The sequence below is a fragment of the Trachymyrmex cornetzi genome, unplaced genomic scaffold (assembly GCF_001594075.2).
Source record: "Trachymyrmex cornetzi isolate Tcor2-1 unplaced genomic scaffold, Tcor1.1 scaffold147, whole genome shotgun sequence".
NCBI classification, from domain to species: domain Eukaryota; kingdom Metazoa; phylum Arthropoda; class Insecta; order Hymenoptera; family Formicidae; genus Trachymyrmex; species Trachymyrmex cornetzi.
The window spans coordinates 6,963,100-6,988,529 of NW_017296059.1; the positions used below are offsets into that span (position 1 = coordinate 6,963,100).

General features: G+C 39.0%; 3 protein-coding genes across 11 annotated transcripts; 2 read left to right on the plus strand and 1 right to left on the minus strand.

Moving 5' to 3' along the window:
• The first annotated feature begins 1,731 nt into the window (after positions 1–1,731).
• On the plus strand, positions 1,732–11,543 carry lig (ubiquitin-associated protein-like lingerer). 6 transcript variants are annotated; one of them, XM_018502526.1, is made up of 15 exons: positions 1,732–1,946; positions 3,664–3,865; positions 4,308–4,671; positions 4,967–5,224; positions 5,743–5,936; positions 6,014–6,253; positions 6,363–6,680; positions 6,767–7,201; positions 7,283–7,471; positions 7,552–7,759; positions 8,006–8,211; positions 9,197–9,367; positions 9,449–9,574; positions 9,668–9,943; positions 10,028–11,543. In XM_018502526.1, exons 2-15 carry the CDS (start codon positions 3,731–3,733, stop codon positions 10,274–10,276), a joined length of 3,369 nt encoding a protein of 1,122 aa, XP_018358028.1. In that variant the 5' UTR covers positions 1,732–1,946; positions 3,664–3,730; the 3' UTR covers positions 10,277–11,543. The 6 variants fall into 6 exon arrangements, with proteins under 6 accessions (XP_018358028.1, XP_018358023.1, XP_018358027.1 ...); XM_018502521.1 differs by having other exon boundaries at positions 9,158–9,367; positions 10,028–11,542; XM_018502525.1 differs by having other exon boundaries at positions 1,733–1,946; positions 5,770–5,936; positions 9,158–9,367; positions 10,028–11,542.
• Positions 11,544–14,105: 2,562 nt separating this feature from the next.
• LOC108757653 (WD repeat-containing protein 13) lies at positions 14,106–15,945 on the plus strand. Its single transcript, XM_018502137.1, has 4 exons — positions 14,106–14,432; positions 14,518–15,191; positions 15,265–15,557; positions 15,640–15,945. Exons 1-4 carry the CDS (start codon positions 14,303–14,305, stop codon positions 15,884–15,886), a joined length of 1,344 nt encoding a protein of 447 aa, XP_018357639.1. The 5' UTR covers positions 14,106–14,302; the 3' UTR covers positions 15,887–15,945.
• A 217-nt stretch (positions 15,946–16,162) lies between these two features.
• On the minus strand, positions 16,163–25,196 carry LOC108757724 (STE20-like serine/threonine-protein kinase). 4 transcript variants are annotated; one of them, XM_018502239.1, is made up of 10 exons: positions 24,397–25,196; positions 23,760–23,902; positions 23,617–23,640; positions 19,974–23,101; positions 19,328–19,877; positions 19,029–19,238; positions 18,905–18,913; positions 18,580–18,706; positions 18,373–18,444; positions 16,163–18,283 (listed from the first exon to the last, which is right to left on the minus strand). In XM_018502239.1, the coding sequence occupies exons 1-10, from the start codon at positions 24,482–24,484 to the stop codon at positions 17,763–17,765; spliced, it is 4,872 nt and encodes a 1,623-aa protein (XP_018357741.1). In that variant the 5' UTR covers positions 24,485–25,196; the 3' UTR covers positions 16,163–17,762. The 4 variants fall into 4 exon arrangements, with proteins under 4 accessions (XP_018357741.1, XP_018357743.1, XP_018357742.1 ...); XM_018502241.1 differs by lacking the exon at positions 23,617–23,640; XM_018502240.1 differs by lacking the exon at positions 18,905–18,913.
• Positions 25,197–25,430: the final 234 nt, after the last annotated feature.

Sequence of the window (25,430 nt, forward strand, 5' to 3'; positions counted from 1 at the left end):
TTATTTTTGTCGCTAAAATAGCCGGTTAGAGCAGCTCGTGAAAATTTACTTTGAATCGGACCGCGGCCCTGGTAAGAAGTGTATCAAATGTGATTGACAATGGGTGCTTTCCAGCAAGGACACAATCAAACACAGTGTAAGGGTCCGCGCACAAAGATGGTCGCAACTGAGTCGTAAAATCCTTGTGCGTTGACCTACGACAACGACTTACGATTACGACTCAGTTGCGATCATCTTTGTGCGCGGACCCTTACACAGTGAATCGTTATGAGAGAGAGGGACCGTGGGAGACGGCCAATCTCTCCCTCATTCTCTCTCCCATCATACCATTGAATAGAAAGAGATAGAAATGGCCGTCTGCGGGGTGATCCCGATTGACCACGGCTCGATTGGACACCATCAATCAGCGACCGGTGCTTAGGAGCTTAGTAGTCTCAAGCGCTGTGAGTGGCTCGTGTCCAATTGAGCCGTGTCCAACTGGGTGCCACCCCCGTCTGCCACGGTCCCTCTCTCTCATCCCTATCGACCATTTTCACACACGGATCGCGCAGTCCATTCTCTATTAACGTTTTCGGCCCGATCGGGTTTGCACCAAGCTTGGTTGGATTAATCTTTCCTATTGGTTGACGTCACCCGCTCTACGGCGTCGTCTACAATACACGGAGTAAGAAGTAAGAGTAAGAAATTGATCAATCACAGTCGATTATTCTTCTCACATTCGACTGTGATTGGTCAATTTCTTAAGGTAAATGTTCACGAGCTGCTCGAACCGGTTGTTTCAGCGACAAAAAGGATCACGTGATCAAAATGGACGCTTGATATTCGTCAATTTTTACCACGCGATCCTTTTTGTCGCTGAAACAGCCGGTTTGAGCAGCTCGTGAAAATTTATCTTTACTCTTACTTCTTAAGGTGCCTTTTCACGCTGAAAATGAGCGTCTAGCATCAGCGTGAAATCGCACCTTTACTCCGTGTATTGTAGACGACGCCTACCAATAGAAGAACACAAAACGCCATTAATCCAACCCAGGTTGGTGCAAACCTGGCTGGGCCGAAAACGCTATATAAATACCGGCCTCATTAGAGAGTTACTAGTACTTTTATCAAATGCACGATGTAAACTAGGCTACTTTTCATTTTTCATCTCGGGAAGAAGGTTTTATGATTGATACTCGGATGTGCAAAAAGTGAATCTTTCATTATATCCAATTATTTTTACGTTTGTATAATTATTTTTTATACGGCTATTGTCAATTACGTTTTTTTTTTAACTTTTATTTCGTTTAAAGCGTTAAAACGTGGACGGGATAATTCCTTGACCGGACAAAACCTCCGGTTGTAAAAATTATTATTTCAAGTCGTTTGTATTTCGTATGAAGAGTTTTGAAGTGCAAATAAAAAGGTTTGTGAGTCATTGTATTAATTACAATTAATCATTCTTTTGTGGACCATGTACTTGACCGAAATAATTAACCGGATTTAAATTCAACAAAGTTTAAACATGGAATCGTTTGTATTTCGTATGAAGAGTTATGAAGTACCATTAAAAACGTTTGTGAGTCATCCAGACATTTTTAATTAAATATTAAAATATCATGTATTTGACCGAATTGTAGAGAGATATAGGACGGGATAGCCTTGCTTCGATTTCCATGTGAGTGGATATCGACACTATCGACACTTCCGGAATTGCGCGCACTTGCGCATGGCGGTCCTTCCGCAGGACAAGCAGGCGGTGCAACGTGGCGCGTTGAGTTTAGTTTTGCTTCGATTGCCGGTCTGACGTTCACGTCGTGCACACCACACGCACGCACACAGAGCCCAATAAAGAGCGAGGAAAAGCGGTGCTGGCTGCGCTGTTGGGCACTAGTTGGTGCCTTGGTGCATCAGGGAAGGGGGCCCCTGCGGTCACGTGACCGAGCTGCGTTTTGAGCGCACTAACCCAGGTACGATAGCGAATCTGTTGTTTTTCTCGTGGTTTTTCGCGCGCCGCGGCCCCAAGTGCCGAGGTGCCGTGAATCCCGCACGCTTCCGCTCCCCGTCGCGCCTGCCGAGGCATCCGCACAACGTCCACGACAGCCGTGAGTTACACGCAAAGATTCTTTCGCCTCTCGGCCATTCCGAGACTCGGTCGGGATCCATTGATGCACCGCCGCGGCGATGCTTGACAAGCCTTCCTCTCGCATTGCAGAAATGGCGTCCACCGTGCACATGGCCTGCTGAAAAGTATTCTCGTCCACGAGAGTAATCGCGCGTTCTTACCAGAAGCTTCTTTGTGCGCGTGTCGCTTCTTGGCTTGGCGTGAGCTGCTAGGCTGCTACCCTTCCGTACCGCCTCTTTTTCTTTCTCTCTCTCTTTCCTCTTTCTCTTGACTCTCTTCCTCCCTCTCTTATTTCGTTTCTACGCACGGCTTTTCGCGGCGTGCAACGGCGTGCGAGTGGTCGACGACGCGCCCGACTGAGTGTTTTCCTCCCCTTTTTTTTTTAATTCTTTTACTGAATTTCCGCTGTGCGATGGAATAAGAGACTCCTCCGTGAAAATTCCGACGGAAAATTCCACGACGCATAGTGCGTTTCCCGCCGAGCCAGCCTCGCCTCGCCTCGCCGTTGGGTATCCTGACGCGTTTGTGTTCAAGACACGCGTCGCAAAAGCACGCGATCGTCTTGACGTGGCTCGCCAGACATCCCGTGAAATTTTTACACGCGTGTACTCCACGACGTAACGTCGTCATTGTCAGCGACGCGTCTTTCTCGCTATCGCCTCAAATCGTCGAGGTGATAAGCGTTAACATTCGTTAAACTTTCGTTATTTTCCCTGAGGCGGATCCCACATCTTCTGTTTATTGTTATCGGATGTCCCTAATCTGGTGCTTTCTCATTAGTACGTATTTTACAAGTGTAATTTATCCCTGTCCACCAAAATTTTTATATCTAATTCCTCGGAAGTGGCAATCGACAAAACTTTAGTAGCAGTTTGATCAGTTTTAATTTAACACAAGTTTAGATTTTTTTTTTGCAAATACTGAGCTTTGTTCATCTCTAAATATATCAGTAATAAAGATACTCATTACACTGGCTTTGTTTTTACAGGATGAATTTGTCGAGTTAATTCACAAGTCTGAAAAGAAACTAGTACATTTTACGTACCTATAGATTTTATAATAACAATGTATGAGAATTATATTTAAGTAGATATTTAAGTAATTCAAATCACAGAATTATAGTAAGAAAAATATAGGAGTAGTCAATATAAGCTGGAGATTTAAAGATTATTTTTATAATATTTAGAAATATAATTCAATTTTTGGTACTGTTTGTTCTTAAAAGTTATAATAATTGCTTTGCTTGGCAAGGTTCTTATTGTATGATCAGATTGTAACATATTCCTGTGGTCTTTGTTTCTTTGTTAATAATTGGTCTGTTTTCTGTTCCTGCACTAGACTGCTCTAGAACTCTCTTTCTCGCTTTAAATAAATATCAAACGTATATTTATCCCACTTTAAGTTCCAAAAGTATACACTAGTTCAGCCACAGAGAACAGACCTAATGCTTCTAAAAGTACTGTATGATCAAATGATTTGTATTATTGGAAATCAATTATAATTTTATTTTTATAAATAATAAATTATTGTATTATTATAACAACAAATGTATTCTGTTTCAGACTGTAAATAGGGAGTGTATATAGTGTGATACGGTGAGTGCTTAGGTGCGTGGGATTTTAGTTGGCAATGAGTTCAAGCAACAAATCCTTGGTGTCCTCTGGTGGAAGAGGCACCAATAAAAATAAATCACAACAACATGGCAAATCTGATCATCATCATCAAACTAAATCATCAGATTCGACCAAGCATGACAAGGCTCAGGTTGGTCTGAAACAAATTTATTTTTATGTCGACATATTTATTAGTTTGATAAATACGTTCCCAAAATGGATTACAGTCTCATACAACAATAATGTATATTCTTTTAAAAACTTTTAACCAAATAATATCATTTATAAAACAAAATACATGGGATATGTGAGATTATGAATTACAAGTCAATTGTTTTTACATAATCATATCATATCACATTATTGTAATCTAAATCTATAATGAAAATACAAATATTGATTCCTATAAGCAAATACATATTTTTAACATGATAGATTATTGTTTTATTTTTGATATAATATTTATTTTGTAATATTTATGAGGCTAAAGCATAGATAAGATGTACAAAAAAAAAATATATATATATATATATATATAAAATAAAATTGTAATGTCAAATGTTTTAAAGAAAACTGTAATGATTGTTATATAGCAAAACACAAATCAAATGCGCAATGCGCAAATCATCGATACCAGAATGGCGGGAGGCGAGGACCCTATTCTGAAGGAGCGCATTAAACAAGTCATGGATATGACTCGACGTTCGGAAGATGAGGTGATCATGGCTCTGCACGATAGTGATGGAGATTTGGACCGCGCTGTTAACGATCTTCTGGAGGGAGTGAAAACAGAATGGGAGGTTAAAAAGAAGAAGCCTCGTCAGCCTAGCGGTTCCAAGCAGACCACAGATCAGTCGGGCGGACAGGACGACAATGGCGATTGGGAAGAACGACGTAACCAACGTGGTGGTGGTCCTCCGCGTATGCGCGGCCGCGTTAATCATGACAATCGTGGATGTTAGTTTCCATTTTTGATGGAATTCTTCAATTTTATTATTGGAGTCACTTACGCCCGGTTGCACCAACTTACTTTAAGCAAGACTGTCTCGTTTTAGAGCGAAGAGAGGGACAGAGATAGTTTTAAGCCTTGCTTAAAGTCAAAGTAAATAGTTGATGCAACCAGGCCATAGGAATAGATATATACAATCTAAAATGATCTTTTTCTCCTTGTTAATTCTTATTGTGCAGCAAGATTACAAAGATTCCTGCTTTATTTTATAAATTGTAATTGTTGTAAAATTGTTTTGGGTAGGGCGCGGACGAGAAAATAAGGAGAACGAGAGAAACATGGAAGATGGTATGCGTGATGGCAGCTATAGCAGAAGAGGCAGGGGTGGATCTGGAAGATCAGGTCGCGGATGTCGTAGCGGGGGTCGAGGTCTTGGTCCAAGAACATTCGCAAACCGTAACGATCCATCATCTGCCTCTGCTGCTCATGGTTTTAATCGGCCCATTGAAACCTGGACAGGCAGTGAGGAACAACAACAAAGTATTCAAGAACCAAAAATGGGTGAGTTTTAATCTGTACTTGAGTCCAAATGTGACGAAAATTATTTTTCTTCTACTAAACTGATCATTATATATGTACGTTATAGCAACGTTTTACGTTGTTAAATTGTTTCTTTAATGATTTAATTTGCATTTTAAAATTGCCGAAAATTGTTCTTCAATCATTTTTTACTCAAATACTATTAACGAATTTTTATTACAAACAATTTTCGTCTTTTGCAGTTTTTCTGTAAAGTTGATAGTATTTGAGTAAAAAATTATTGAAGGCCAATTTTCGGCAATTTTTAGCAATTAATATCTTGTTAACTATTGCGAAAATTGCAAAATGATAGAGGACGTTTCTTAGTTTAGTCTATTCTGCCCCTGTGCGAAAGACTTATCACTAATTTCCAAACACCTTGTATATAAAGCATTATGATCAAACATTATGTACACACATATATACATATGTGTATGTACATGCGTGTCGAACATATTACATCAAACATATTACAGCTATACGATAAACTGTATATATAGATGCTTGGAATAATTTGGACTCTACAGAAGACTGGGATAACGAGGAGTACACAGGATCTTTGGCAGATACCAAAGTCTTCACACCGAGCACGAACATCCTTGAACCTGCACCTGTTCTGGAAGAACAAAAGCCCCAGGAAATATCATCCACGCAAACCAGTCAGGGGGTTAATTTGTCACTGCTTCAACAGGAGGTAAAATTTTATTAGTATATAAATATTTTTAGATACATCTTGCCCATAATCGAATAATTGTATTTTTTACATTATAGGAACTACCAAAATTGTCGGATATGTCTACAATGCAGCAGCAGAATTTAATACAACCTCAACAACAGCAAGCCCAACAGGTATTGGGCTTACCGACGATGCAACTGTCACAACAACCTAGCGCTATTAGTGGCGTACTAACAGCGGCACAAACTCAATATCTGACGCAACTTACTCAGCAGACAAGTGAAAACTTGAAAGCAGCTGCACAAACGTCGTTTTCGTCATCTATGTCCAGTCAGGTATTTCAATATTGCTATATTTTTATAAATTCTCAAAGTTGTACGTAATTAATTTTTTTTGCGTTGAACTATCTGAAACTTGAAATGGCCAATGCGCTTGTATTTACAGCCCCAAAGACAAACGAAACAACGTCCAAGAGTACCTCCACCATCAAAAATACCATCGAGTGCTGTGGAAATGCCTGGTGATGCGGTCAACAGCGGAATCGGTTTTCTCGATGTACAGTTTGGCGCGCTTGAATTCGGTAGCGATTCCAGCTCCATCGACGGTTCGGCGAATGAAAAATATAATTCCACAAATAATACAATCGCCGGTGTAGACATTTCTTCCGGTGCGAATACTGCGAACACTGCCAATACGAGTAATTCGCTCGACATCGAAACTACGCAGACTTCCACCACACCCTTCAACGCCAGCTCGCAGATGGTAAATTTTACTTTCGTTAAATTGATTTTTTTTTGTAGTTATTTGTATGTGTCTTTCGATATATCGGGTTACAATCATATTTTCAGTTACAGAGTACCGACACTCTACCAGCATCCAATGAGCATACGATTAGTTCCCAAGGTTTCACTCGTGGAAGCAGTAGTGGCCAAAGCTTGGATATAACCAAGCAAGATTTCACGTCGCAAGTCTCACCCGGAAACGCACCAACGTATGGTGGTACGACGACCTACCAGCCGTCGCAAAAATCATCTTTCCAGCCGTCGAGTGGTACGCCAAGCACCTACAATGCATATTCGACTAATAATCAGTCTCAGTCTAGCTTCCAAAATGCGTCAGGTGCTAACGCGAGTAGTTATTCCGCGACAGCAACAGTTTCGCAGGCGAGTTACAACTCGTCAACGTCGTTTCCGCAATCCAACACGTCGAATTTCAGTCAACCTTCTCCTTCCGCATCGGCGTCCGCGACTTCCGGTTACAATCAGCCCACCACTAGCAGTCAGGTATAATTCCATCGTACCAAGAATGTTAGAGATAACACGAGTACAGCTTCTATAAAAATTAAAACAATTTTTATTTTATAGGTTTATCCGTCCGCAAGCGGATATGTACCGGCTACAACATCGCAATATCCAGCGCAGGCTACCAACACGGTATCAAACAGCAATGCGGGGTATCAAACTTACCAGCCTCAATATCAGTCTTCAATAGCAGTCACGACATTCACATCTCCAATAACGCAAAGTTCCGGTTACCAGAGTGCCACGCAGTCTGTTAGTACAAATTTTTGCTGTATCTTTTAGTATACCTTGTACAGTTTGATAACACAAATTTATGTGTAAAATATTAATAGGTGTACGCAAATCCATACGGAAGTTATGCCAGTCAACCGCAGGCAGCGTCTCACAATCACAAATTGAACAGTACTGCGACAAAGGATTCACAGTATGATAGCAGTGCGACGACGTCAAACAGTTCTCTCGCGACGACCAGTGCACCAACGTTGGGTCTCACCTCGACGTCTGTTAATAGTTCGCAGACTAAAGTGACGAATTCCAACGGTTAGTAAATTTTCATTTTTCTTGTTATTTGAAGTTTTCCAACGAACAAGTACTGTCATTTATTCATTACCTTAGATTTGTTTTCATTTTAATTCTTTTATTATAGCGGATATTTTACCACTCAAGATTCCTATACTAGATAAGAATTGAATCTTTTTTTACTGAAAAGATGATTGCTTTAGGACTGAGCGATTTAACATATTAAACGGAATAATCCATTTTGACGAAAAGATATATTCTTTTTAGCGGTTCCAAAAAGTACGTCAAGCGGAGTAGTGACAGGTAGTAGTGGTACTGGCAACATGACAGGCGGTGGTGCAGCCGGAAGTATGACGCCGATGCTTAGTCATCCATATATCATGGGCCAAGCGGGTGTACCATATGCAGCTTTCCAGCAACCCGTGTACAGCTACGAAGATATACAGCTTGTACAACAGAGAATACCACATATGGTCAGTCACTTTTCGATCTGGAACAGTTCATTTATTTCTCTATTCATTCAAATATAAATGCATTGCTCTCTGAGTAACGCTTCTTCGGGGCATTATATACTGAAACAATAATATGTTATGTTACAATTACACATTGCTATTACAATGTGTGTTTATACTGCTTCGAAGTGCTTACTCTATTTTATGTTATATTATCTAGTACAAAAATTCCTGAGGTAATCGTTTCTTTATTGCTTGGTAGCTGCTCGTAATTCCAATATTCTTTCCGAAACGTTTCAAACTCCTATGGATGCCTTCACGACAACACCGTAAACTCGTTCTTATTTCTCTGTAGTAAGATGTTTCGTTATAAAATACATTGGTAAAGACAGATCGGCTTTTCGACACTACTTCGTGCAAAAATGTCTTCTCGATGATGGAAAGCTGGGAAAAATATTCCTGAAACTTATTTGATATACTTTACGAAATTGTTTCGATCTCCGATCTATCTTGACTTATTTTTCTTATCCTTCTTTGTCTTGATTGACTTAATTGTAGGCTGTGTACAAATGATGTCACGTATCTCAGATTATATAAAAAAATATGCATTATATTTTCATGTGGTAATATATATATATAAATGGTTGATGGAGGTTTTACTATACTCTTTAGCTTGTTGTTTGACTCGAATATTTTTTATTATATAAACATGGGAAGCGTGTTGATAGCGGGAAGCGAATGTACTCATATGTGTATTGCGACTGTACGCGTAATTAGTAGCTCGTTCTATCGGTTCAAGTCGGATGAGAGTACCTGGAGTACTTTTTACACATAGCAATAGACCCAAACAACCGCATGTTACTTGTCCCAGCTCGGTACGCGTAGAAATTAGTTAGCCTTCTCTTGTATTTGGAGTACACAGTGTATGCATGTAGTTTTGTGTTTGGCCTTCCTGACTAACGTGCAGCCAACTACTGGTTACTATGATGCGGCTCTGGGCTATCAGACGACTGGTCCGGCTACGAGTCTCGGTGGTGGCAGAGGTGATGCCCTATCTGGTGTGCAAGGCGTACAGGGTGTCCAAGGAGTCCAGGGAGCCTATACCAGTATTAGCGACGCCAGGTTTGCTAGAAACGACAGCAACGCATCGCCAGTTCCTTCCACTATGTCGCAGCAGGTGAGTTTCGTCAACCAGCTTAGAATCGTCGCTAACAAAAATCGTGATGTCTAAAAGTTTCAAATCTTATGGGATTTGCAGACCGCCACACAGCATCAACAGCCAATGATAAATCCTACTCTTCCTCCGGGATACGCATACGCATTTACTTACGGTAGCGGGATTATGCCGGGAGGTTTTCAATATGGAACTCCTGCCATTTATCCGGTAAGTTTTGTGCTTCCAACGAGTACTTTGCTGTTTATGCCTCTTTCTGAAATGGACGAAAGAATGTTAAGATCGAGCCGATTTGTATCACAGCAAATAGCAACAGCCGGCAACGCCGGGACGAATAGTGGCGCGTACAGCGCTAAATCGGGTAGCTATGGATCTGGTTATGGCGCCGGTGCGAGTTACGATGCGCTGGCTTCCGCTGGCCCGTCTGGAGAATATAAGGGGGCTGGTAGTAGTTACACCGGAACTCAAACCGGTAAAACTGGCACTTCCACGGGAAACACTAATACCGCTGGTTCTTCCGCAACAGATATCAGCGCTACAATGTACGCCAAGAGTCATGTCGCTCTTGGTAAAGTGAATGTAAGTAACACTATTCAAAAGTAATCGTCGTTAGAAACGTCTGTATGTGTTACGCGCGTATGTTTACTCAATCGATCCTTTTAGTCTTACGAAAAACAAACTTTTCACTCGGCTACGCCACCACCGTTCGGTCTTACGGGTAGTCAAAATGCTGGCTTGCCCGGTGGTTACGGTGCCCCGCACTTATTCATCCCGACTATACCACATCAGCTGCACCAGCCGCTTCATCAGGATGGCGGCAACAGCGGTAACCAAAGGTCCAACACGAGTTCGCAGAACAAAGCTCAAGCGAAGCCTGGATATAGTCCTAGTTATTGGACCGGTAGCAACTAAACACAGAAAAACAAAAGACAAAGTTTCGAACGCGACACAGAGGAAGGACGAAGTAAGAACATAACATCCTACTAGTAGAATAACAAATCGTCCTTTGTTGTGAAGCGCGATTGTGTGACATAGAGACTTTGACGTTGTCAATAGTTAAAAATGACGCATAAAATTGATAGACGAGAGACTTCACTTTTTTCGAGAATAACACGAGTCAATGTGGAATGAAGAGTGAATACTTTTGAAAATTGAAAGGTATATGCAATTATTGACCGGATGCTTCCTTCACTGGTAATGAATAACAATTCTCGCCTCCCCCCCTCCTCCCTCCTGTGTATGCTGTGTACTACATTCACTTGTACTTGATAATTTATTTGTTCAGTTCAGCACACTCGCAAACTTCTCCAAGAGACTGGCGTAGAGCGCGATATCACAATAAAATAATTCCTTGCATTTTATGCGGTGATATACGTGTAAATCCTATATGTAATAATTTGCATATTCCTTCTTAACTGTGAATTGCACTCGTGCCAAATGAAATTGTAGCGTTTGTAACGCGATGGATTGCGAAAGATGGATTATCGTCTGTATAGATTCCGTGAATTCCATGACGCGACCATGTCACAGAATTCATGATAAATCATCTGGTACGTCGTAGGATATGACGAAACCAGCATCGCGACCTTCTCGTATGATGCACCGGAAAAGAAACTAGAAGAATAACATCCGTCGAGTTCGCACCAGATCTCCCGTTTGTACATTACAGTGCAATTTCGAACGTATTATATTTGACTGCTAATTATAGGGTGATAATAGTGTGTCTTTATATTGTTCTCTTTTCTTTTTCTCGTGTATGTAAGCATCTTGGCTTAATAAATATGAAAAGCGCATCTTTGTGAGGTAGCGTAGAGCTGTTTCCGTAAAAGGGGTGAAAATAAAGATGTACGCGTGAAACGTACATACGCTTGTATAAATTTATTATTATCGCGTTTTGTAGCGTTTTTATTTTTGGTTCGTCACAGCGATCTTGTGAAAAGTATAATCGTTGCACTCGCATAAACTTGGTTTAATCACGTTACGCATCTTTGTGATTAGTGATGATTTTTATTACTCATTAATATGCATATATGACGTTTATTCCGTATTATATTGAAATTATTGCATATAATCTCGGTTAAAAATAGAGAACTATATATGCAATTCGCATTATTTCTAAGTGTAGTTAAAAAAAAATCAAATATGCCACAAATATGTAGTAAAAATAGTGCTCTGTTCTTTTATTATTTTTATACCCGTCTTTACCTTTTGTCTTGCTTTCCGCACATTTGATTAAATTCGAAACAAAATAATATAAGTCTTCATAAATTGACAACGATTGCGTTTTACGTTTTATTCTATTAGAATCTCTTAAATTATGAATTATAAGAAGAGTATACGGTTCAAATTAGTAACTTTATATAAAAAAAATTTTGTTATACTTTTGTTCTTCATTCATTAATTTAGGTCGGCACTTAGATGCCATAAGTCATTTAATTGATAAAAATTATGTTTAAAATCTTGTATATGATTATTGTTAAGAAATTATTTGGAAAGTATTGACATATCTGAAAACGTTACGGATTATCATTTGGCATACTAGTGCATTTCTAGATATACCAAAAAGAAAATAGATAATTTCTTTCAAAGAAAGGATCGGTTCCCATAAGATTAGCAAGTTCTGATCTTTATTGTATCTCAAAGTTTTTGCAAAAAAAATGTCAATGACGTTATCAAATCAAAAGTTGCAATTTTTTCACAGTTTGCTCGAAAAATAGTCGCATATTTGACTCTCGCTCATGATGCAGAGCACGTGATACACGCTTGAGAGATGGCATGTGATGTTTTTCATTGCAAAAGAACAATCGTACACGTTTTTCGTTATCTAGTATACGCAGTAGAGACGAGTTAATTTGTTTAAGAAATCATGAATGATTAAAATGATGAGACTTGACATGACCGATTATTGAGACGACTGAGCATATATAGTAACGACGTATGTGCAGTAACAGTAATTAACAGCGATATTTGTATCTTTTTCATTATGAGATGTAAAAAAAAAACAAAGAAAGAAAGGAAGAAAGAAAAGAAGCCATTATCGATTCCGTCTGGTGTACACATTCGTTAATATTACATTATTCATGCTGATTAGAAGTGCGCGAACTGTATAGCTATATTAATCGGAACGAAATAATACACATATATTGACCAACAATGAAACACATATTTTGAAGATATACTTTACATTTTTGCATTGTGAATAAAATGAATAATCGCAGATATTTCTCTGATGAGAGAGAGAGAGAGAGAGAGAGAGAGAGAGAGAGAGAGAGAACGAGAGAAAAAGAACGAGAATAAGTTCAAAGCAAATACGTCGAACGAGAGAGATAAATGTATGTGAATCGTTTTTCACAAAGGTGCTGTGAGAATTGTTACGACTTGCGTGTACGATAAACGTGAGGAATAATGTTTCTTCTAGCACGAATACTATGGACCGACGAGTCCGATGGTCGACAAAGCTTTACCGCTAATATAAAAGCGAGAGGTAAATAGTTGTAAGTAAACTCTTGTTAGCGACTGCATATATATACATATATAAATATATAAATACATAAACTCGTATATATATAAATATATACATAAAAAATACGATATGAGTAGGATGCGTTTTGAAAAGATCGGAAGACCAAATGTAGATTAGCTTCCTTTTTTTTCGGAGAAAAGTGTAAATCTGTACTCATATAAATTCTCGAAAGAAAGAAAAAGAAGAGAAAATTGGATTACATTGACTTCGCTATGGTCCCGCGAACGTGGACTATTATAGCCACTTTATTACGAGTTAAAATACGCGTTCAAATGTACACGCAGTCGGCATCAACGAAGGAGCAATTGATGAACGACTGGGAGAATCAAGTAATGTTTTCGTTCTATCTTAGTGTATGTTTTATAGTCGACTCTCAGACTTCGTGTATACTCGAATCAACTTAGGACGAAAGAAGTGTAATGTATAATGGAAAGTGATGGGAAAAGATGCAAAATATTATGGGGAAAGCATAAAAACGAAGAAAAAAAAGAGAAAGAGAGGGATAAGATTCAGAGTTAAGCACGTTTGTTCTCATATAATTATACATTAATAATTTTTGTATTTTTGTCAAATATTAACCGAGCGAGAGAGAATGCACGATATATGCATTACTCAACTATTGCTATTATATGATTAATAATAATAATAATAGCTACTACTGTGTATAAATATGGATATATAAGAATAAATGTATTAAAGAAGTCTGGCGATTTACATATCCGTGGTGCAAATGTTTGTATTATGTTCCTGTACGTTCAACGCGTTCCTCGATTTCTTTAAAACAACTTTTTCCCGATGACATAAAATTCCTTTACTTATAAATTGCAGTAAAAGTTACTTCATCCGCAAAATATCTACTGCGATATTTATACTTATTTTGAAATTCGCGGTCCGCTCGAAATGGTTGATCGATTCGAGGGTGAAGAGTTTGAACATGGCTGAAAGTCGAAGAAGCGTTGGAGGATATAACCTTGCGAAAATAAAAATGGAAGGAATTGTCGATACAAATCGCAAGTATTGTTAATAAATTAATATCCTTTGGGAAAGGTGGAGAAAGTTGGAACAACTTCTCGAACGATGGCTGTTAAAACAATCGAGGAGAAAGATAGGAAGATTAGAAGTAAGACGTCGCTGACTAAAGAAGTTACACGATGAGCGCGTTTACGCTCGAATAGCATCGATTTGTTGATTTAAAATTTAATCTTGAATAGTGGAAACGAAAAAAAAGTCGCGTGCGCGTTTTCAGTTTCCTTATTTTATTTTATTTTCTTTGTGACTTTTTATATGCGCGTTTCTTGCGAAGATATGCGAAATTTTAAGCTACACGCACAAATAGCGTCGTGTAGTTAATAGAAAAAAATTTGTATCTCTTGAAATGCTTTTGTGAAATATTACAAAACGTTACGCATACATCGATGACAGAAGTACAAATCAGTAACGTCGAGGCTGGCACATCGCGAAAGATGGCCACTACGTGGCATCAACAGGTGTTTGCACTTGATGCAAAGTATAATACACTGCGGGCTAATAAGCTCCCCAGTCTGGGTATGTTTAATGTATTTACTTACATTATTTTAATCAGTCGAATTAGTTTACATTTGGAATTCTCCTACTCTCTCTCTCTCTCTAGGTATGTTGTACATTCGTCGAAGGAATCAACTGCTTCGAGAGAAATTTTCTACAGACCCAGAGATTGGCGCACGATACTTGAAATTACGATCAGAACTATTACGGCGACGTTATGGAGAAAGGTTGGAGCAAAACAGTATGGGAAGTCGCACTATAAGTGAAGAATCGTCGGAAAATAGAGCGAGACATCAGCATGTACAACGGAAATCAACAGCAGAGAACTTTGCATTCGCCGGAGTCCATCATGTTTTTGATCAGCACAAGGCGGCTGTAACAATGCTCAAGTTTGCCAATAATGATAGATCCAAATTATGTTGCGCGTCGCTGGACGGTACATTATCAATATGTGAAGTCGTCAGTACACCTCCAAAGGTGATTGCTCTTTTGGAGGGCCATCGTAACGGTGTAACTGCACTTGATTGGAGTATCAGTAACGATCTGATTGTTTCTTCCTCTTTGGACGCGACAATAAGGCTGTGGAGAGTATACACGGATGTGGATCCAGTTTGTTTGCGAGTAGTGGATGATCAACAGCGAGCGGAAGTCCTCTGCTGCAATTTCATACCTGCCAATAATAATTTAATAGTAGCTGGCAATTCTCAAGGATTGATCCAGATCTTGAATGTATCTACCGGCATATATACGCGCGGTGGATCCTGTAAAATTGGTGGAAAGGTCAGTTTTACCTTGAGAAAAAGAGCGACGTTTTTAAAAGGTAAGCATATAAATTTCTATATCATATTTTTAGATTCTTTCCCTGGCATGCGAGGGCAGTGGTGGTTCAGTGATCTGGGCAGGCAATGACAGAGGCGTTATAGTGGCTTTTCGACTAGAAACTGGTATAGGACGGTTGACAAAATTGCGAAGAGTGCAGGAGATTGGTGGAATGATAACCAGTCTTTCCTGGCGTTCTTGGCTATCAAAGGATGCTCCTTGGGCTGCTCTGTTAGTAAGCAGCGCGTGCAATGCCGTACTATTATATCGTGTTGCAAACAATCATGGTTCTTTATACTTTTGGAGAAAGTATCCTATCAAACATAGGTATTATTTTCATTATGTAACAAAACTTGGGATTTTTTGCTTACGATATAATACTGTATATGTGCGTATATTTTTTTTGTAGACTATATCCCTTGAGATCTACTTTCTGTCCACAAATGGGTGCGTGCTTAATAGCTACGGGATCGGAAGATGGTGCCGTTCACTTGTTGGATTCAACGAGAGAGGGGAAGGCCGCTAGGATCAATCGACTGCACGGCCATGCAACACCCGCATTAGCTTTGTCCTTTAATTATGACGAATCTTTACTCGCATCTGCGGATCATGATGGATTGATTATTCTATGGCGTAATCATCAACGTAATTTATAAAATATTGTGAGGAATTTCATCAAACTAAAAAAATTCGCATTCAGATTCTTCGGGTTTTAAAACACATTAAAAATATTACGACATAATAAATATGTCGGTGTAAAAAATGATATATAAATGTATAAATTTATCTATGATATCTAGAATAAGATTTTACTATTATATATACATTTGTACATATAATAAAGCGTGTATATTTTAATAAAAATAAAAGTATATAAAAAATTAGGATATTTATATATACATAAAGACGGTTTTTGATGGAATAAACTGGTATCTTCTGTATAACAATATATTAATTGTTCTCTATTTTAGCTTATGTCATAGTGAGCACAAAGCAGTATCAGTAATAATAGTGTGGTAATAGCGAGAAACGTCTGACAGCACTCACAGTGTTATGGTAGCAGCGATTTGTTTGTATTTCTTTTCAATATCGCGTGCATTTGTGAAACGACAGTGGCACAAATTCCCACACGGTTTTCTTACGGATACTAAACTATCATTTGCATTTCGATACTGTTTCACTGATTCGTTCTAATTACAACAGTCTCTTCGTGTTCCAGGACGAGTAATTATACAATTATACAGAGATACATTATTGCAAACAAATATTTGTAAAAATTTTTCTAAAACAGCATTTGCGATCGTACCCATATTTATCGAGTTTCCGCGAATATTTTAGATCTATAGAATATCCTTTACACACAATGTATCATATTGAACTTATTAACAGTTACTTGTTTGTATTGCACACTTTTATATGGTATCGTGAAGCAAATATACCGTAAACGCACAAAGTTATTTGTTAGCATAAAGGTAAATATTTGAGATTTCTGTTCGAGATTTCTGTTATATTATTACAGAAAAGGCAAAGTTTTCTATAACATGATCGCTTTTTTTATCACGCATTCATTAAAACAAACTGGTTTGAAGGATTCTCGCTTTAGTTATTTAGTACAATATATTTTCAACTCAAACATATTCGATAATGCAAGAGCTCTTTGTCTTGTTTCTCATTCAATATAATAGTTTTAAATCCAATATAAAACATCAATGTACGCACTATATTCTTCTCATCACAGATCTATAATAAAAGTAAAAGTCTATCAATATATTGTGTATATATCATATAGAAAATTAGTCGTGCAAGTATTTTCGTATTTTTCCTTTGCCACCTTGAATCCTTAAAAGTGGGATGGCAGTCCCATATACTTTATAATACTTTGATAGTGTAGAGAGCAGATTTGTTAATAATGTAATTAATATCAAGAAATATGACAATGAGTGTTGGCAGAGAAGAACAAGGAGATGACGTGAAAGACGGTTATATGGAGTTTCTTATAGAGGAGTCACAAAAATAATTGTTCTACATAGGCACTACTGCTCGTAACAATTACACTATAAATAATAATTATTTACACGCGCAACGAATTGTTCATCGTAATTCGATGTAGCTTCTACAAATCGATTGTCTAGAATTAATACTCATATGTCCACATTTTATACAGCTCCTCCGTTATTACTTACTTTGTTCTACCGTGACTATAAACCGTCATACGAATAAGCTTTATTAATAATATAAAGCCGCGACTATCTATATATTGACACGTTTTTTCATATTTGTTACAGAACAATCATAACAACTTCGCTAACAAGATCCATTAGACAACCGATCGATTTGTATAGCCTCGAGTAATATTGGCTACATCTTTCTTATATACATTTGTTCGAGATTCGTGTCGTAGTAATAATCTCATCGGTGATAATCAACCAGATCGTGCGTGCCCTAACAAAGGGTTTTCACGACGAGATTATTTCGGACGGATTTGTGTATACTAAACTGTCCTAAAATTCCATTACAGACTTTAGTCTCATTTTAATCACGAGCTAAAACACTGCACTTCTCGGTGGGCTCCAGCGTCTCTTGACTATCACACTGAGAAATTCTTGTAGAAGATGAACCGACCTGAACATCTTCATGAGGCACCTTTGGCAATGTGTCATTTATTGAATTCGATACAATATATTGGTCCTGCGTGACTTTCTCTAAGAGTTCCAGTTCGTGATTCTCTTTAATATCTAATTGCTCGTCTTCGAGCGATTGTCTCGCAGGAACAAACGGGGCGGACGGTATTCCATTCGACGATACCAAGTTTAATTTCAAACGATCTCTAGTGTGTCTTAACTCTCCTAGCTGATGCTGCTGACATTGATCATATTCATGCGCGAAATCAACGTTATTCTGGTGCGGCTCTTGTCGGCAACTATCCGTTTCATCTCGATCGTCGGAAAATGAAGCCGCGTTTGCACCAGGAAAAAATTGGCTGACGTACTTACTTTCACCAGTTTGAAACTGAAAGGGTCGATTTGAACTAGATACAAAAAATTCTTCGTTTCCTGTAACGAAAGTAAACGCCATCTTGCGTTATAGAAATTGAAAAAATATGTGATATATTGTATAAAAGCCTTGGTGAATTCATACATACCAACATGATTGGCATCATCATAATCTAAAGGATATAGGTCTAATCGTGGTTCATTCATCATTTCTTCCCAATCTATAATATAAAGAATAGCAAATGAATCGTTTATTTTTATTCGAGTTCAGACATATTTGTCTTCCTAATGTTTAATTTAAGAGAAATATTTTTTCTAGATACAAAATATTTATCGATCGTATGCAAAAAGTATACCAGAATATGACGTTGGTTCCGAGTTGGTAATGGTATCCGCTTGACTGTCCGCTGGTAACGTTTCCTTCGGGTACTCATACACGCACTGATAGCGTTGTTTCTTGAACCACACGCTCTTCTTCTGATCCTAGACAAATCATGCATTGTCAATTCAATCGTAGGGAAATATATGCTTATACCTATATTTAGCATGTTTAGTGTGTACATTCATGAAAAGTACGTGCGCTAAGTACCTCAAATTAAATTTCTGCAAGGAAAAGAGTCACGGGAGAGGAATGTTAAAACTACATGCATTGCTCTGTACTTAAGTAATCGACACACCTACCAACTCATCCTAGCGGCGATCAAAAGAATGAGAAGAATATCATTAATGATCACTGATTGTGATACAAGGATACGAATGCGAATAATTTTGTATATGTAATATTTATTATTTGTATGGTATTTACTCCTGATTTTAATGTTTTGTCCGGAGACCTCAGTGCCGATCGATGTGGTGCTAAAGCAGCATTCCAGGCCGAAGGTGTAAATTCTTCTTCCTCCTCTTCGTCCTCGACGGCTAATTCTTCCTCTAATTCGGCACTCGTCGCTGTGTTCGTTTTATCGTTATTCACAGTACTTCTGATTCGTATTTGCTCGATGTGTAGCTCGTTATACCTCTACAGGACATAAGTTTTGATAGATTTTGAAAAACAAAAAAAAAACAATAAGAGATACTTAATGCCATATTATTTTTGAACCGACATACCTTCCACACAAATTCACCGGAACTAGAACTGTTATCCTCATCTTCTTCTCCATCGTCATCTTCTTCCTCTTCCACTTCCTCTTCCTCTTCCTCCTCCTCCTCTTCGTCTTCATCTTGACTACAGCATTCGCGTTCGGTGACAAAACTCGTCGACATCAAATCATCTTGCAACGGTAAAGGTAAAGGTAGTGGGAAAGAAGGTAACTGTTGCCACTTGGATTCTTCCTCAGGACTCGGTAACGGCGCACCTCCACTCGTTTTCACGATATGCGACTTATCTTCTAATGGACGTGCTACTGAACAAGTGTAATCTAAATTTTCTTCCTCGGACAGATCGCCATTCGTCGTATCTCGATCTTCATCCTGTAATCGTCCCTCTAACAATATCATTTCATTCGTACAAGTATCCACCAACAGCATATCTTCGGACGGCACCGATTCTCTCGAAGCGACGGACGTTTCTCTAGAATTCGACACTAAAGACTCGGAGGTGACGGTACTTTCTCGTTCTTCTAGAATAGGACTAAGCGGCGTTCCATATACATTGTACCTGGACGTAATAGAAAAAAATTCATGTTATACTAATAAATAGAAAAAAATTATTATTTAATTTTTTGTTAGATAATCTATTTTCAAAGACCCGTACCTGATGGAAATGTCTACACCTCCGCTAACTTGATTAGCTAAATCCTCGCCATCTTCATCGTCCCACTGTTTGCCATACGCGTCGTCAGAGATGGAAGAATTTTCATCATCGTGTGCTTCCAAGGATTCCACGATTTGCATCTGAGCTTGAGGCAACTTTTCCCTGAGTTCGTTACGAATCGCCGTTACGAATTCTTCCTCCATACTGAACGACACGTATGAGTTGTCGCTACGTAAGCTCACCGTTGAACTGTCCTCATCCTCATTTTCGTAATCTCCCAATGAGCACTCACCTCGCTGAGTATTGAGGGCGTCCAATTTTAAGGCGTGTGTCTCCACTTCTGAATGGTGTGGTCGATGGATATCACTATTGGCTTTAAATACCTGCATTTTTTCAGGAGTTACGTCTTTATTTTCCGTTTCGATGTCTTCTATTGTACTTTCATATTTTACCCGATTCGAACTCTGCTTTGTATCGTTTAAGTGAGTCGAATCGGAATTAGTAACGTCAACTTTAACAGAAATGTGATTTAAGTCAAAAGTACTTTGTTTCGAAGGCGATGTATTCTTCTCAATGTCGGATGTGGAAGTCACACCTTCCGTTATACTTTCAAGACCAGCGGAAGTAGCGTAATATTCCGCGTCAAGAATAGTGTCTAGCTCAAATAGAATTTGGAATGGCTCTTCTTCGGAATATGACGATCTGGAAACTACAGTGCTGTTTACTGAAGACAGAGGATTACCGGATGAACAAACTGCTTCCTCTTCCTCGTAAGATTCTTTATCTCGAAAACCGGAATCGGAACTTTGTTCATCATCCGGCGTGGATAATTGCTTTCTCTCCTCCTCATCATCATTTGGCAATGGTTTTCGTTCTATTTCTGCATTTTCTACAATAGAAAAACTATCATCGGTGGTATAAATTGAATAGGTGTTACAAAACTGTGGTGCATCTGGCGTAGACGTAGTCACTTCTGGTGCACTAGTATTACTTTGCTCAGTCGATGCGTTTATGTATTCGTTGAATTCTGCTTCATCTGAGAAGCCTGGTACTTTGTGTTGTAAAGCGGAATCTAACGCGTGATTCCAAAGTAAAACGTCTACTGTGTTGGTCTCAACATCTTTCACATTAGGAATATCGTTGTTATCCCCTTTATTGACGAGGGGTATATCGCGCATTTCATGGTCCTCCTTCTGCTCTACTTCTTCATCGGAAAATGTTTGGTCAGGTACATAGCGAAGAAGAGGGACGTCCGAATCCCCATTCGACAAGAGTCTTAATACATGTTTTTCACTGCCGCGCTGCTTACTACTCACACTTGCGTTAGATTGCGCGATATTGTTATTTTCCGGAGTTTTTGTCGTACTGTCCAAAGAGAGACGTAAGATCGGCATCTGACTTTGATCTGTAGTCAAAGTTAAGACCTTTGGCTGTTGTATATTTTCTACGGACCAGATTTTATTGGTAGCGTTGCTCGGTAAAGGATCTCGTAACTTCTTCAATGCTTCATCAAACTCCTCCGCAGGCACAGTATGTCTAAGGTCGCTATCACTACCGGTCACAGATAACTTCTTTTTAACGTTCTTCTCCGACGTTTGCGCTCCCATTGACCATTCTGCGTCGGAATCAGGATCGATATGTACAAGCACCATAAGATCTGTTACAGACTTGGACTTCTGTTTGACTTTTTCAGTATATACACCCTGCTCGATTCGACCCTTCCAGCTTTCTTCCTCGGTTTCCGAGCCAGATTCTTGAAATATCGTGGCAGTTCTCATTTTGGGAATGTTCCTCACTTGTTCGTCGGGTCCAAGACGAAACGAAGACTGTAATGAGTCTGTCGTTTGTGTGTCATCCACGATATGAGTCCAGTAGTCGGAATCGATACTACCACGCAGATCTTGTAAGCTAGCACTGCGTACATGCTGTTTGCAAGTATTCGCGCGTAGACTTTCCCATCGTTGCTCAAAATCTATGTGTGCCGATTGTTCATTTAGGAGAATCAGCTTTACATCATCCAAGGAAGGTCTGTCTTTTGCATTGACATTCAAACACAAGCGAATCATTTGAAATATATTTGGCGGACAATTAGTAAGATAATTTTGCAGCAGTTTCGTGCCGTTTGGGACAAATTGATTTTTCAGAGATAGAATCATCTGAATAACCTGTTCGTCGTTCATATCGTTGTAAGGTCTTTCTCCCCAACTAGCGATCTCCCAAAGGAGAACCGCGTAACTCCACATATTGGCTTGTAACGTGATTTCTTGCGTTTCGATGGTAGTGTCCGTACAGTTCAAACTTTCTGGCGCGGACCATCTGATGGGTAAGGCTCGGTCTCCTACTATGTAATAGTCCTCGGGATATTTCTCTACACCGGTACCGTAATCACCTAACTTGGCTGATAAATCTGGAGCAACCAAACAGTTTCTTGCAGAGAGATCCGTATGCGCGAAGCCATGACTATGCATGTGTTTTAAACCAGATGCAATATCTATCGCAATTCGTATTGGAATATTTTCCTTGGCAAGTGCTTCTCTTGACTTGCTATCGCGGTTTGAAAGCAAGAAACCTTTTAAATCGCCAGCTGGACACGATTCAAACAGTAAAAGGTACGGATCGGTTTCTAAACAAAATCCAAGTAAAGCTAAGACATTTTGGTGACGTAGTTTTAAGTACGGCGTGGCCTCGCCAAGAAACCAAACCTTTTCTCTAGTAGTAGCTTCTTCGGTGAGAATTCTTACTACTACGCCGCCTGATTTCGATATGCCTTTAGACTGTTCTAAATCTGCTCGACCTTCAACGACTTTTCCAAACCATCCATGACCTATTTCCCTAAGATATTTGAGTTTCTCTCTGGGAACATAAAGCTCGTTGGAGTTAAACCATTCGCTACATGGTTCTTGTAGAATAGAGTAATCCGTATCTTGATCCTCGATACGCGGTGCTGACAAAGGTATTGCTTTATGTTTCGGAACACTTCTAGTTCCAGATACGATCGAATCCACTGGTAAGGGTTCAAACTGAACCCTTTCGGAAGCGGCTAACGTTCTGGAGGCGTCTAATTCCAATCCTTCGACAGAGTGATCGAATGCATTTTCTTGTCCTGTACTGCTTCCATCCTTGAATTCCTATAACGATATAACAGTGTCGTTTTATATGCTTTTGTATAATTATAGCATGCTATGATACAGACATAAAGATTTCTTGCTAATGTACTACGCATGCTGCTTATAAACATATTTAAAAAGGAGTTAAAAACTTAGGACGTTTCTAATAATTTAGAATTATAAAACATATAATCAAATCATCTCTTTAAAATTCAAAGAGGTATCATTAAATTATAAAGATCTAACCCTACAGTAATATATGCACTATTTATATGTACTAACAGTACTAAACTCTATCTATAAGAACTTATCAAATATAATCTAAATAAGAAACAATTTTTTCATTATTTAGGAATACATATAAAATATTATTGATATATATACATATATATTAATAATAATTTATGGATACAGAATCTTCATAGATAGAATCTGTACCACTTTTAAGATTAGTCAAACATTAATTTTGTTTACATTCTCGTTCTAACTGGTAATTTATGTGGCAACAAATAAGGGACCTGCAACATCAATGTTACCTGATTGTATTTTTCTGCTTTGTCCTATAATTAAAAAATGCAGATTGGTGTTAGAGTTCAAAAACAATGTAGAGTTCGAAAACGTTACTTTTTCTATGTTTCTTAGGTACGAAAAATTAAGTATAAAAATCTCTCCAAATTACCTGAAATCCTTTGGGTCTTCTATGTCTTTGGCAACAAAGACATCCAGCTAAAGTTAATGCCGTGGCGGTGACGCTCGACAGAGCAATCGCATAACGCATCCAATAATGTTCCCATTGCCAGGAAGCACGTCCTTGTGATGAATCTACGACAAAAATAAAAATATTCAATGCTAACTCTAATATTTAGTATCGTTACTACAAAGCCTGTTTTTTGTTGCTACACTGGACTGTATTAAAACTTTCTATCTATACTTTCATCAAACTTCAAATTTATGTTTCACTATTTCTTTTTAAATATAACAAGTTATACTAGTTTAACCACAAAGAACAGACTTATATATGGAGGCTTTTCATTTAATGACACAAATATTTTTTCTTTCTTGGCATTCCGTGAGTAACACGACAATGACAACTTGTGTCAACTTGTGTCACAAATGGAAAGCATTCTACATTTTTGTTTGTCAATACCACCAGCAGTTTATTTCTTTTCCTTTGAAAAAATAAAAAAGGAGGAAAGCAACATTTAAACTCTCCTGTCTGTAGAACTGGGTACGCATATGCACATATGTGATAGAATTTAAGAAACAGCAGGTCAATTGACATTCATGACAATGGCGTGTACTCGCGAACGACGTACCAGCGACAAGCGGCGAGGGTACAGGGTAGGCTGCAAGCATCGGTAGACCCACCCAAAACAGCCAGCACATCCGACGTAGGTTCTGCATCGTATACCGAGATAGTTCCTTATCATCCACGTTATGATTCGGCAGCAAGCTGGCTTAAGTCATTCTCGTGTTCGCGTTGGCGGTGGCGGCGACAAGCCGCGACCGTAGAGACGGCAATCCGATAGTCGTCACAGATGTTATACAGGTCGACAACGCGCTCATAGTCTTCGTCCCGCGTGCACCTTGCGCACCTTGCGCCTTCGTAACGACAGCCGACAGCGCTGGCGAAAGGTAGCGAAACGTACGGCAAGGCCTATCCGGGCCGTGCATGACACGGTACTCCCGTAGCGGCGTTGCGTCGCGTGACGTTGCGTCGCCGACGAGCTTTGACACTGGAACTACTGGAACTACTGGAAGAAGATCACTTTGCGCATGGTGTGAAAAGACATGCCTTTCTTCGGTTCCTTTTCCACGCCAGGCACTCCGCGCATCGTTCCCGTCTTCCCGAGCGGATAAGTGCTCGCTTAGAGGGAGAAAGCGCCGACAGATATCTCTGTCTTCACGTGTCGATCGCACATTTGCATGTCAATTTATGTACACATCTGGAGGGCTTCCTGTGATTTGTGTATGTTAAAAATTCATTTGACATTATTCCGCATTATTCCATGGAGTAGGACAGAGTAGGAAATAATTGGGTGTGAAATATCTACCCAGGAGAGGGGATGTATGTATAGATGATTACATGAAAAGGACACGAGAGTGTGATTAGCGATACGCCATGTTGTTGACACAGTTTCTGATGTTGAATGAAGAAAAACATTGGTCATTGGTGGTCAACAAATATGACGCATTGTGTTTAAATTAGCGAATTGCGCATTCGGGTTTCTTGATGCCATGCGAAAGCGTCATTTCGTATGAATGTTTTGTTGATTTGTTTTAATTCCACATTGTTTAAAATTAAATGTCATTGATCAAATGAGAAAACCGCAAATTTAGTGCTTTCATC

Excerpts from the sequence above, each read along its gene's own strand:
- lig (XM_018502521.1), top strand. The coding sequence starts at position 3,731 with ATGAGTTCAAGCAACAAATCCTTGGTGTCCTCTGGTGGAAGAGGCACC. Across the intron at positions 5,225-5,742 it reads TATTCAAGAACCAAAAATGG|ATGCTTGGAATAATTTGGAC; the intron begins GTGAGTTTTAAT and ends CTGTATATATAG. Across the intron at positions 6,681-6,766 it reads TCAACGCCAGCTCGCAGATG|TTACAGAGTACCGACACTCT; the intron begins GTAAATTTTACT and ends TCATATTTTCAG.
- LOC108757653 (XM_018502137.1), top strand. The coding sequence starts at position 14,303 with ATGACAGAAGTACAAATCAGTAACGTCGAGGCTGGCACATCGCGAAAG. Across the intron at positions 14,433-14,517 it reads TAATAAGCTCCCCAGTCTGG|GTATGTTGTACATTCGTCGA; the intron begins GTATGTTTAATG and ends CTCTCTCTCTAG. Across the intron at positions 15,192-15,264 it reads CCTGTAAAATTGGTGGAAAG|ATTCTTTCCCTGGCATGCGA; the intron begins GTCAGTTTTACC and ends TCATATTTTTAG.
- LOC108757724 (XM_018502239.1), bottom strand. The coding sequence starts at position 24,484 with ATGCAGAACCTACGTCGGATGTGCTGGCTGTTTTGGGTGGGTCTACCG. Across the intron at positions 23,102-23,616 it reads AAGCAGAAAAATACAATCAG|GAATTCAAGGATGGAAGCAG; the intron begins GTAACATTGATG and ends ATATCGTTATAG. Across the intron at positions 18,445-18,579 it reads GGAACCAACGTCATATTCTG|ATTGGGAAGAAATGATGAAT; the intron begins GTATACTTTTTG and ends TTTATATTATAG.